This window comes from Camelus ferus, chromosome 15, assembly GCF_009834535.1.
Source record: "Camelus ferus isolate YT-003-E chromosome 15, BCGSAC_Cfer_1.0, whole genome shotgun sequence".
NCBI classification, from domain to species: domain Eukaryota; kingdom Metazoa; phylum Chordata; class Mammalia; order Artiodactyla; family Camelidae; genus Camelus; species Camelus ferus.
In genome coordinates this window covers 39,628,339-39,642,354 of record NC_045710.1, presented here as the reverse complement: position 1 = coordinate 39,642,354, position 14,016 = coordinate 39,628,339, and the positions used below count along the sequence as shown (strand labels likewise).

The following is a 14,016-nucleotide window of genomic DNA, read 5'->3' as shown; positions in this document are numbered from 1 at the left end:
AAAAAAGTTATTTGTCATCAAAAAAGTACTGAACTAACACTTAGTAAAGTAGGAATTAATGGATGCTTTAAAGTCACCTGTTAGATATTCATATTTCCCTGCAGTTCTTGACTCTCACTGAGAAACCTAGATTCATTCAAGATCAACTATATACAAACTGGCTCTCCTTTTTAAAAAGAAGAATGTGCTGGAACAGTAGCTTATTCATTTTTTGTGTATTTGTGTGTGTGTGTGGATTCAAAAGTCAGACTCTTACTTAATGTTATTCCCAATAAAGTTAGGAACAAGACTATTACCACTACCATTTAACATTGCATTAAACATTATTACCTAATGCAATTAGACAAAGTCTAAAAAAATTAAAGGCACAGGAACAGGAAGGGAAGAGGTAAAACCTTCTATTTGCAAAAGGAGTAATTATATGTCTAAAAATTTCAAAGGAAAATAATGTAAAAACAACTACAAACAAGATAAATTAGTAAAGTTGTAGTATATTAAATTAAATGTAGAATCAATAGTCTTAATAAATACAATAACCAGTTGAAAAACATTTTTGAAGAAAGGACTCTATGTATAAACAACAACAAAAATATCAAGGCACAAATTTAGCAAGAAATGTGCACTACATATGAATGAGCACAACAAAAAAAACACTCTACATCTGTAAGGTGGAAAAGTAGACATAAAAAAATGAAAACACATTCCATGCTCTTTGGTTGGAAAACTCACTCATAAAGATGTCAATTCTCCCTAACTTTGTTTATAAATTCAAATTGATTCCAATTAAAAAAGCAGTTTAATGTCTATTTGTTTGTTCTTTAACCTGGAGTTTAAACTCTGACTTTAAAGTTCTTATGGGAGAATATACCAGCAGCAATGGCCCGGAAAACTCTGAAAAAGAAAAGCAAAGTGAAAAGGGTAGCTCTCCTAGATACTAAACAATTTATAAGGACTTCATAATTAAAACAGTATGGTATTGGTGCACAAATTGACTGACAAACCAGTGGCAAAATAGAAAATCTAGGAAGAGACCCAAATGAATATTAAAATGTAGTACATAATAAAGACAGGTCTCAAATCAATGGGGAAAAATGAACACTTAAAATAAATGGTGTATGTTACCAAATGCTGGCAAGGATGTGGAGCAACAGGAATTCTTATTTATTGCTGGTGGGAACACAAAATGGTACAGCTACTTTGGAAGACAGTTTGACAGTTTCTTACAAAACTAAACATACTCTTACCATAAGATTCAGCAATTATGTTCTTTGGTATTTATCCAAAGAAGCTGAAAACTTATGACCACACAAAAAACCTACACATGGATGCTTACAGCAGCTTTAATCATAACTGCCAAAACTTGGAAGCAACCAAGATGTTCTTCAGTAGGTGAAGCAATGAGCTATCAAGCCATGAAGAGACAGGGAGGACCTTTAAATGGATATTACTAAGTGAAAAGAAGCCAGTTCAAAAAGGCTGCATACTATATAATTTCAACTAAATGACATTCTGGAAAAGGTAAAACTATGGAGATAGTAAAAAGATGAGTGGTTTACAGGTTAGAGGGGAGGAAGGGGTGAACAGCCAGAGCACAGATTTTTCGGGCAGTGAAATCATTCTGTACGAAGCCATAATGGTAGATACATGTCATTATATACTTATCAAAACTCACAGAATGTACACCATCAAGAGTAAACCCTAATAGAAATTGTGGGCTTTGGGTAATAATGATGTTTCAATGTAGCTTCATCTATTATAACAAATGTACCACGCTGGTGCCAGGTGGGGATTTGAAGGAGGCTGGGATAGTGGGTATATGGGAACCATGTACTTTCTGCTCAATTTTGCTGTGAAACTAAAGCTGTCCTATAGAATAAATTCTATATAAAAGGGAAAAGAAAACTGGTGCTTGGAACACCTTGATAGCCATTTGGAAAAAGGATAAAATAGGATCTGCTCCTCACAATAAATATTGGGATAAATTCCCCAATGTTTTAGAGACCTAAATGTAAAGATAACCCATAGCAGATTAGAAGAAATTACGAGTGATTTCCTTTTAACTTGAGAATGGGGAATACTTTCCTAACTATGTCTCAAAATCTTAAAGTAGTAAAGACTGATAAATTTGACCACATATAAACAAAAACCTTTGCATAATGAAAAACATCATAGCAAACTCAAAAGACAAATGACAAACTGGGGGAAACATCTGCAAGTTACAGACAACAGACAAATAACCTTAACATGTAAAGGACTACTTCCTGTGTGAACAGTATTTCAGAGAAGCAAGATGGTTCATGAGGGAAAATTCTTATTTATAGAAGAATTCTAGCTAATATGAAAAATGAATGATAGAATTAGAAAATTATCATTTTCAACCCCTAATTAAATAATCAGTTTAGCCCATAGTTTGTAAATGGATGCCACGACCATTAGACAGTACATTGTTGGGAGGCTTTATAATGGAACGATTAGGCTGATACCTCTAGAACCCACAAAGGAGCTGAGTATTATGAAGAGTAGGAGAACCATTTTGGGCAATGTTGCACCGTGGGAGTGCACTGGAAGAGTGATCTGCCCTGAGAAAGAGGAATTCAATCCTTAACACTGTTTAGAACTGCTGGCTCATGGGAATAACAAGAAGCAGACTGGCTTTTAGTTGGTTTTATTACTCCACTAAAAAACTTCTACAGATAATACAAGCCCTATTGCTGGCACCTGGCAAGTACTACTCCCGCGGCCCCCACCCCCGGTATGCCACCGATTATGTTTCTGACATAGTCCAACGTGAAGTACGTATCAGGTACTCTTGCCTAAAAAACTAAACTTAAGAGAAAATATCTGCAAATAATATATCTGATAAGGGACTTATATCCAGGATATATTTTTAAAAACTCTTACAATTCAATAATAAAAAGACAAATAATCCTATTAAAAATGGGCAAAGTATCTGAATAGATATTTCTGCAAAGATACACAAATGGCCAGTAAGCACCTGAAAAGATGCTCCGTATCATTAGCCATTAAGGAAATGAAAAACAAAACTTTAATAAGGTATCACTTCATACCTACTAGGATGGATATAACAAAATGACAGACTATAGTAAGTGTCAGCAAGTATGTAGTATGTGGAGAAACTGGAACATTCACTCATTGCTGGTGAGAATGTAAAATAGTACAGCCACTTTGAAATATATTTTGGCAATGCCTTAAAATGTTAAATAGAAAATTGCTATATGATCCAGCAATTCCACTCCTGGGTATATACCCAAGAGAAGTTAAATCTGTATCTATTTAAAACCTTGTACACGAATGTTCGTAGCACCATTATTTGTAAGAGCCCAAAGGAGGAAACAACCCAACTATCCATCAACTGATGAATCAATAAATAAAACATGGTCGGATCCACACCATAAAATGTTACTCAGCAATAAACAGGAATGAGGCCTTGACACATGTTATGACATACATGAACCTTCAAACATTATGCTACATGAAAGAAGCCAGTCACAAAGGACCTCATTTTGTATGATTCCATTTATACAGTGTCTAGAATATAAAAATCCAGAAAGACTGAAAGCAGATTAGAGCTTAATGAATATGGGGTTTCTTTTTTGGGGTGGTCAAAGTGTTCTGAAATTAGATAGTGGTAATGACTGCACAACCCTGTGAATACGCTAAAAAAACACTGAACTGTACACTATATTCATTTATGTTTATACATTTCAAGTGTACAGTATTACAATTTGACATCTGTATATACTACAAAGTAATTGAACTGTACACTTTAAATGGGTGAATTATATGGTATATGATTTATTTATCTATGAAACTAGTGTCAAGGAAAGAACTGAATGTGAATCAAGCCTATGGGTCTAACTACCATTTATAGGAAATGCAGGGAAATGTTTGCTATGCTCTCGTGAAGACTGTCAAGTTAAGAATGTGACATATTCTATGGGTCAAATGACCCAGTTCCTCAAATGCATCTATGGTACGAATAAGGGGGGAGGGGACTGCTATAAAATAAAGGAGGCTTAAGAGAGATGACAGTCAAATACAAAATGTGGGCCTTGTTTTGATGCAGATTTGAACAAACCAACTCTCATCTTTGAAACAGTCAGGAATGTTTGATTATAAATTGGGTAATAAATGAAAGAAAGAAATTACTGTTGCCCTAGTTAGTTGTGATAATGGAATGGTGGTTTTTAAAAACAAGTCTTTGCAGTTAGAAATGCCTAATGAAGTATATACAGGTCAAATGACACAATGCTTTGAATTATCTTTAAAATCTTAAAGCGGAAAAGAAAGTAAAAGACAAAAATGAGAAGGAAGGAAGCTTTGTACCATGTGTGGGATGTTGCAGCTGGGTGATGGGTACAAGGGAGTTTACTATGCTATTTCCTCCACTTTTGTGTAACTTTTAAAATTTTCATAATAAACAGTTAAAAGAAAGAACAGAACATCGCCATACCCATTGTATGAGCCCTACAGTGAAAGGCAGGCAAAGGAAGAGGAATTGATTTTTGAACTTTCTCCCTTTGTTTCTTTGAAAGTCAAAAGTGAACATGGACACCAGGGCCAAGATACATCACTGGATGTATAAGGAATAATTAGGTCAGACAGAAAAAGGTATGAATGAAAGAGAAAAGAAAATGTGCTTAACACAAAGAAGAAACCAGATAGCCATGAAAGACATTAACTATCCAAGGATTTCGTGATTGGAGGAAAATTCCCACAGCTCCTAAATAATTAATATGAACTTTAGAGACACGATGCTAGAGAAAACCAAAATGAAAATTGAGAACATATCACAAATTACATTTCCTACATAGTCAAGAGCACTGTTTTGTTTGCTCGTGTCTATACAAGGTCAAACAGTTAAAGGCAGCTGGAAAAGTCTTTTTTAAGAGCACATTCTAGTTTTCATCTAATTTCTTGGTGTCATAAAAACAGCGATGTTGTTTCTGTTACAGCTAAAATTCTACACTAATGATGGCACATAAATGCTTAATGTCAACACATAAAGAACATGCACTGACTATCTGCTAATCTTTCCTTTAGACACTTGTTAAATTTATAGGAAAGTTGCCTACAACTGCATCTGTGTGCTCATGTCTGTGTAAGAAAAACAAAATTAAAAGAGTGTCAGGTCCTAAACTGAAGGAGTAAGAATGCAGAAGTCTGTCCTGCTGCCCCAACACAGGACAGGTCCTCATGCCTGGGTCACAGGTAAGTCACCATGCAGGGCCACATTTTAAACTCTCTCAGCAAGCACAGCAGAAGAGGGAAGGAAGCACCCCTTCTAGAAGCCAAGGACAGCTGCACACCAGGTGAGCTGGCTTCTTAATCTTCTATTCCAAACACTTGTGTTTGCACGGAGGCCCAGTCCCGTGCGTGTGATCTGGTCTTCTTTTTGTGTGTGTGAAGGTAGCCCACAACAGAAAGGCTGAATGAATGTTTGACTTCTACCCCACTCCAAGTAAGATTTTAAATGGATTACACTATGGAGTAATACAGAATAAGCCAGGTAACATTAATGAGAAAGTGGGATGATATATTGGTGAGTGGGGAAAAAAAAAGAGCAAGTCACAGAGCACTATGTGTAACACCCCATATATGACTAAAAATGGATTAAAAAACTAGCTGAATATATACTAAAGAACATATGCTAAAATGTTAATGGCTATGTCTGGGGAGTGGAATTATGAATCATTTCCTTTTCTTCTTGGTGCTTTTCTGTGTTTTCTAACTTTTTTATAATCATGTATTATTTTAAAAACAGAAAAAAATTAATAAATGTTATTTTTAAAAAGAGATACACATATTTAAAAAGGAGAGTGGGAAAAGACAGTGCCAATTTGGAATGCAGGAGACTTGATCTTATTCACTAAATGTATGTAAGGTTAGGACCTAAAATAGATACAGCAGCAGAACCAAAACAGAAATGCATACTCTGAGGGTCTGTGCACCTGCTCTATGAGGGCCTATACTTTGTCCCTAAGCTTTCTAGTAGCACAACTACCTTACATTAACATTGGAAGTGTTCTTGTTATGCACCTTGATACTGTATCTTTTGCCTACGATCCCTACTGTTCAAACCTCTGAGATGAAGTGTGTCAATAATTATCAGTCACTGTCCCCCAGAGCCATGTTCATAGTAGGGTGGAAATCCAAATAAAGGGACACAGAGGTGCCTGATTAATTATCCTATTGTTCTGCCCTGATTGACAGTAATATCAGGCCATTTCACCACTGTCCATAAGAGATTGGTCTTGGTTATTAAATGGGTTACTTGTATATTAAACTAAAATATATTACTTGTATATTAAAAGGAAGAAAAAGACTAAAAAATTCATCTGCAATGGAGGTGACTGAAATCATTCAGGAAAATTAGCAAAGAGCCAAAACAACTGCACAAATAGATTGAATCAAATCTCATAGAGAGAGATCTTGTAATAACATCTCTATGGGCCAATTCTGAACTTCGCTAATTTCTGAGTTGATAAAAAAGTAGGTTCACTTAAACATATTCACAACTGAAGGGTGGCTTCTGAGAGTGCCGCAGGGCACACGCCAGCCTTGGGCAGCAGAGGCATTGCTGGTGATGCCACCCCAGCCACCGACTACGCCCCTCCCCTAATGGGGAAATCTCACACCCTGGGTGATGGGCACTTTGGAGAATATCACCTGACAGAAGGATGCAGCCCACAGGAAGCCAGTTTCCTGTTAAGCGTTGCTAGTGGTGATGCTGGCAATGATGGAAACACAGAAGTGCAAAGTGAGGGGCGTCACTGAGTCAGCCACCGCCAAGAGTAAATCAGACCCTCAGAGGAGCTATGATGACTCCTGGAAGCCAGGAAGGTCCCATCAGCAAAGTATTAACTCCTTTTTCTTTGTCACGTCTTTCATGCTGCTGTTTTTAAAGTTTCTAACTACTTAAGCACCCTAACTTCAAGCCATAAAATGAATTTTATTTTTGGTTACTTACTTATGTAAGTATTTGTAGATGTTAATATTATATAAATAGGTAGTTATAAATATTATTTATTATTTAAAAATCTAGTATTCATCCAAAGGACGTTAACAATCCTTGTCATTCCTTCTTGGAAAGAGCAGTGGTGAATGTTACCATTGGAAAAAATGCTCTCTGAGGGCAATTCTGCAGGTGTCCTGTTTGGGGAATGTGACATACAACTTGGGAACAATTCCAAAAATAAACTGTGTCATTAACGTAATAGTGTTCAGTCACTTTGTGTTAATTAAATGGAAGTAACACTACTAAACATATCAGATATATACTTTTAAGTATTAATATTTCTTCCATTTCTATTAATGCTGCTGGCATACAACAGGTGAGCCACCCACATTTGCAGAGGGTTTCCTAGCAGGAAAACTGCACTTCTTTTGAAATGCAGACATGTGCTTTGCCTGAAATTATCTGTAATACAGGTGGCATGTTATCAGAACTATTAAAGTAAAATTCAGTATATTAATTGAGGAGGAGAGCAGAGTTCTGATGAAAAGCTGGATCTGAGTACTAGTGGGGATTGAAACAACAGTGAGGAATACTAGAGAGACCAAAGGAAAAACCACTTGGGTAGGCAGATTTATGAGCTGCCATTTGCTGCCAAGAATTCCATCTCAACAGCAGTCATCAGAAAAGCTCCTCTTTTTCTCCTAAGATGGTCAGCTGGAGTCCTCAAGGCTCCATCTGCTCCTCCTCCAAGTCTCTATAAATTTATGGATCTTCATTCATTAAATCAAATTGCCAAAAAAGTTTTCTCCTATTTAATATCACAGAGGGAAACATCAATTTAAAAAGTGAATCTTGGCATTCAAAAGCCATGAACTTAAACATGATTTTGTGGGGCAAGATTGAAAGGGAGTCAGTTTACGCAGGGAAGAACCAGCAGAGAGGTAAACTGATAACCTGCCTTGGGCAACAAATTGTATTGCTGGGCCTTGGCTGCCAACTATTCTGACCTCTGACCACGGCTGGGCAAACAGCTAAGCCCAACGTAAGCAGGAGTGGAAAGCAATGTTCAGACTTAGGGCTGATTCAGCAGGGAGGGAGGCTGGGGTAAGGGAGGACAGGTGGTCTATAAACAGCAGTCAGTCTTGGAAAGTCTATTTATAAGACGGGGAGATTAGGGAAACAATTTGCCTGCTTGAAAGCGAGTGGCAGATGCACACGATGGGGCCTCCTTTCCCGCACGCCACTGCCTCATGACAAATGGTCCTTCTGACTCCAGTGACATTGACAAGCCTTCACCAGATGCTCAGACAGTGGGAAAACAAGGGGGCAAGGCACCAGCCTAAGAAAAGCTGCTTTTCTACTGCTGGCAAAAAGCTCCGATACAGATAATGCATATATTACTAAGAGCAAAGTGATGAATAACTCTCTGAAAAGGATTTCAGAATTTTTCAATTCCCTGAAACAAACATTAATTCCTCTAAGTCAGGATGTCACCATGAAATATTGCAATATGCTCTCCCTTAGGGGTTAAGTTTTCTATATGAATTCCACCTGAGTTTGAAGAAGAAATCTGACCAGAAAATGCAAACTGTTGACCTTTAATGAAGCGTAATCATCGGCAGGGTGTCGTCCAACCTTGGAGGCTTCTTACCTGGTGGTGGCTATCTTTTCTCCCTTTTTCCAGTCCCAAAATACAATACTGTGAAAATCGTCTAAACCAACGGACACCAGGCATTTTCCATCGGCTGTATGAAAACAACACAAATATCAAGTGACTCATTTCTTCAGTGGAAAAACCCAAACACTTTATATACTATAAAGACGAACAAGAAATTAACCTTAAGAATATTATTTAGGCTCAAATACATTAGAAGAATCACACACTAAATTAGGGACCTCACTGAACAAAATGCATAACTAGCAATATGGAGCTTCTGAATGCACAATAACCGGTTGCTGAATTAAATCACTCACTCAGTGTTCCAATCTGAGACATGGGGTTGGGGGAGTGTCTTGAGTCATCAAAACCTTGTCTATTTTGTGTCAGACAAATATCATGGCATTTAATGGAAGAGCCATTTAATGTCACTCTTAGTCTATTCTCAGCTGTAAGAAACTGGGTTCTGTTTAACTCTCCAGAGCATTAGAGACTAAATTTAACTTTAAAAATTATTTTAAAAGATGATGTTATAATTTTAAAAAAACCCCTTAATTTCTTAGTTTCCCTATTTCACATAAAGTATGTTTGTTGTAGGACATTTAGAAAATATGGATAAAGGAAATTTTTAAATCATCCAAACTTCTAGGCCTATTGATATAAGTCCTGTCAGTTTCTCTATATAAATATGCTTTGAGAAAACAAAACCAGGATTGTAATGAACATATTAATTTTTTTCATTTGTTATATGATGAGCATGTTTCCTTAGTATTAATTATTTATATTACCAATGATTACTATAATCTGGACAGGTTGTTTTACAAAATTAAAATATATAATATGTATAATTGAATTTGAATACAGACAGTTAATTTGCTTTTTCCCTTCAAGACAGATGAAGAGGTATGGTCAATAAGTCTTCCCTTTGCTGCCTCCTCATGATTCAGATTCAGAGAGAAGCTTCTCGGGTCAGCAGTTCCTCCCGAACTCTCCGTGGGCTGGGAGATGGGAGGCCAAACTCACTGAGCCTCAGTTCAGCAGGGCGTCTCCTCTGACTACAGAGGGCCAGCAACATTCGGGTAAAGAAACATGAGTTTGTGATAAACTACTTCTCCCCAGCCCACTCGGGGTCTCGACTGGTATTTTCAAAGACAGGCCTAGGGTAGATGCCAAATTAGGGTTGCCAGGTAAAATAAAGGGGCCTAGTCAAATTGGAATTTCAGATAAGCAACAAGTAAGTTCTAGTACAATATTACGCTGCATGGGACATATTTGTACTAAGAAATTATCCAGTTTATCTGAAATTCAAATTTAATTGGGCCTCCTGTATTTTTATTTGCTGTATCTGGCAACCCTCCCCAAGTGCTGGTTAACTAACGTCCAATCCTTGAGTGCCCTTACTTGTGCCAACTGGGAACAGCAGTCAGATCCTTTTCCTCCTGGTGGAAAAGGAGAGTAAGAAAGGAAGAGCCTGGCTTAACAAACCAAATCCTCCCCAATCTTCTTCTTCTGCTACTGCTACTACCTACTACCACTGAGGCAAGGATTTGAAGGTTACATTAACCCTTTCAAGCCCTAGACTGTAGCATTAGGTGAAGACATTAACACTTTCCTAAAGGGCTAAGCCACCAAGTGATTACTATAAACAGATGTGTCTTCTGAATCACAGTGAATGACATGCCCTTATGCATCAGTGTCACTAGGCTTTAAATTGTGCATGGTCTCTCTTCATGCATTTGGGAGAAGAGGACTGGTGACGACCTCCTATTCATTACTGACATTACTTTTCCCGTATTTCCTGTGGGGCCTGGCTATGTTGCTACATTAGCCTGTCTCTGCATTTGTATTGGACATTTCTCTTTCCCTTCTTATATTGCAAGCTCTTATTTAAAACTTATGGGACTTGTATCACATTTCTTATGAGATCCTCATACTGAGTTCTTTTTCAGTGAAGTCTGGTGATAACTGATGACATCAGGAGGACGAGGGAGACAAGAGTGGAATGTGCCTATGGATAGTTCCATGTTCTTTAGCTATACAATGTTAATTGTCTTAATTATCATTCCTTTCAAAAACACTGCACAAATATTCAGTGTCTATTTTTTGCATTTGTTAATTTAAAATTTTATGTTTTCTTTTGTGTAGCTGTATTAATATATCCTTCTTAGAATGCAAACATCCACATATATTGAAAGATAGGGTTTTTCCCCCCACATTTTACATTTTTTGAAGATCTCAGGGTAAATTGATTTTTTTTTTTTTTTGCTACTTTTTATTAGAATTTCCGCAAGGCCCCAACAGCTTGTCTTCACAGTTATACCACCTTTCTACCCCATTTCATGACTATGAGTAGCAATGAAGCAGCAGTATAAACCCAGAGGCACTTCAAAAATCATACCTCTTCTTTAGGATGGCAATTTTTTTCTTGAACTCTGCAGATATGGGCTATTTCTACACACCACACAGTTTGGAAGTATAACTGGCTACCATTTTTTTTCTCCCCAGTTCTCCTCCCCCTTACCCAGAGGCTTGACCTTAGCTTTGAAAATCCATTGTCCCTTGACCATTTAGTTGGAGTTTTTGATTTCCAACCATATTTTTAGAGTTTAACCAATGTCCTTTCAAATCTTTCCAGTCACAGTATGTATTAATTATGGGTATTTTGTGACACAGTCCAGAAATAATTCTAAGGCACTTAATGTCAACAGTAAAGGGCAAATTAGAAAAAGAAATATTTTACTCAAACAATTACAAGTTGATCCCGTATTCAGGGCTCATAAAAAATGCATGGGTTTTTAGAATTGAATACAATGAAATCAAGTTAGTCTTAGAGGTGCCCTTATGGAAATTAGTATATTCAGTGAAGGTTTTTAAAATATGAGGATGATATTTAGTCTAGAGAATGTTTACATGGCTGAACCTTTCTCTTTTTAATTGGTTTTCTATTCACATGGAGGCACTTTCCTGACTGCAAGCAGTCCCATAGATGGCTCCATCTTCCCCAGACAGTGATAATAAATTCACAAAGTCAAAGAGTTGCTCAGTTAAGTGACATAATATAAATGCATTTTTCTTGTTGACATAATTTAGAGGTATGGATTATGCTGTTAGAAATGTTTTTGGTTAAAAATTTATTCTTTTTGTTTGCTTTGGAAAAGTAGCAAACATAGATTAATCTAAATCCCTAAGTATAACTGTTTATTTGTTGTCTAGTTTTCACATCATCTGCCTGCTTTGTATTTCCACGACAATTTCTTTCTCTAATAAGAGGCAAAAGTACTCTCAGTAGGTCTCCACAATACCCCCCAAATGAGCTGACTTGCAAGAGCTAGGTGGACGTGGGGGTGCTGAGGCACACAGATGGGGCCACTAGCTAGATAATAACCAGTGTCCCTGCCTTGTTTACATGGTTCAACACGGAAATCTAAATAATCTGCTCTCGGCATTTTGACTTAAACTACTCACTTTTCTGCTCCTATTCACCATGTTTAATTCAGGGCTGTTCTAGGACAGGGGTCTCTTTTCAAGGCGGGACGGGAGTGGCTGTTGCACATGGCAGCCTCTATGTATCCCCATGCCCACTTCACACTGATGCTGGAGAACAGGGGCGGTGGCAGCTGGAAACACCTGCTGTTGGGGAGAGGGAGTGAGGAAGTAAAGGAGCACGCCCAATGCTCCAGGTATGACTCTCCGTTGAAAGTCCATACAGGTCCTGGTGGAGGGCAGGGGCAGAAGAGGCAAGAGGCAGAGGGGGACAGCTCCCACCAGCTGACAGCCCCAGGCTGGGTGGCTTTCTCACAGGGGACTGAGAGCCTAGGTCCTAGCTCTGGATCTGCTATTGTTTGACTTTTGCCCTGGCCATACCAACAAACTCTCTGGATCCACATTCTTGGTCTGTAAAGTGGTGCAGTGGTCTGCTTAAGACTAAAGTGATACCATTCTAACACAGAGTACTACTATCAGTGTAAACGAAACAAAGAGGCTTCAGCTCACACCTTCAGGAGGTGCCATAGAGACCACAAAGATCAACCAACCACCTCAGTTGCTCTGCATGTAACCACACACGGTGACAGATCAAACACGACAGGTAGTTCCCCACTACCTTGAGGTTAGTGCTTTCTAAAACTATCACCTAGCTTTCTTTCTGCCATTTACGAATTAACATTGTATTTAAACTCTGAGATGAATATGTAATTTTTCACAATAAAAAATAACACATTTGCTGAATAAATTGGCTCTTCCTTAATGAATGTTACCTGGGGAATAAAGAATGTATTCTTAAAACTGAAATACCCTTTTTAGGTAGAAAATACCTCATATGTGGGTATTTCTTTATTTACCCAAAATGGGAATTAGAAGAAGTGACAAAATCGGCTTCTCAACCTCTTCCTACAATGTCTGGTTTCTCCACCAGGCATCAGTGTGAGGGGCTGCCTGACGAGGGAAAGACTTCTAAGTTCAGTTAATCTCTTGATCTTTCTTTTATGAAACTGCTAAGCCCAGAAGAGATATGAGCTCTCAGAAACACAGAGACCAAGTTACTGGGTATCAGCTTCCTGGTATTAACTCATCTCATAATCAGTGTCTTTGATCAACACTCCTTTCATCTCTTTTCTAAGAATATTTAATTAACATGAGTTGGTTTTTTTATTTTTCTCAATTAAAAAAACCCCAAATTAATCAATTCTATAGAAAAATAGTCTAATAATTATTAAATTCTACTTGTAGTATTCTAAATTTCCTGCCACTTGGTTTGTATGTTAATACACATTTCAGTTGAAATCAGTGAATAGATGCTATTTTGAGTTCTAATTTTTCTTTGATACGTGGAAATGTGTATAAAATACACAGTCCACATACTTGTCATTTAAGTTATATAGCTTTTATTAAACAGCACCAAATTGTCTGCTAGAAATACTGAGTCAATTTTCAATGTTGCCAAAAATATATTAGAGTCTCTATACTCTAGGACACATTTAGGTTTTATTATTTTATTTAATGGGTGTCTTGGCATTCTTCTAAAGCATACTTCTTAATATAATTTTTATGGTAAGTATACGCATATGTATCTGCTAGCAAGTTAATTTTAGGAAAAGGACAGATAGTTGCGCCATTAAGGAGTGCAACTATTTTAAAAAGCAAAAATCCATTCACATCTTTCAAACAGAACCTTATCTGAACTCAAATTATAGGTTCATTTTAGATTTTACTGTTTGTATCAAGGACACATGGTGCACTTATTTTAAAATCGTATGTCTGGGGGAGGGTATAGCTCAAGTAGTAGAGTGCATGCTTAGCATGCATTAGGACCTAGGTTCAATCCCTACTACCTCTTCTAAAAAACAAATAAACCTAATTACTTTCCCCCAAACCCCCCTAA

The 14,016-nt window shown here is 37.3% G+C and overlaps 1 protein-coding gene across 1 annotated transcript in view; it reads right to left on the bottom strand.

Annotated features, from left to right (window-relative positions):
- EML6 (EMAP like 6) overlaps window positions 1-14,016 on the bottom strand; it is a 215,429-nt gene that overhangs the window by 71,400 nt on the left and 130,013 nt on the right. The window contains 1 exon segment of the mRNA XM_032497555.1: window positions 8,631-8,724. Within this exon segment, the coding sequence (XP_032353446.1) occupies window positions 8,631-8,724 (94 nt within the window).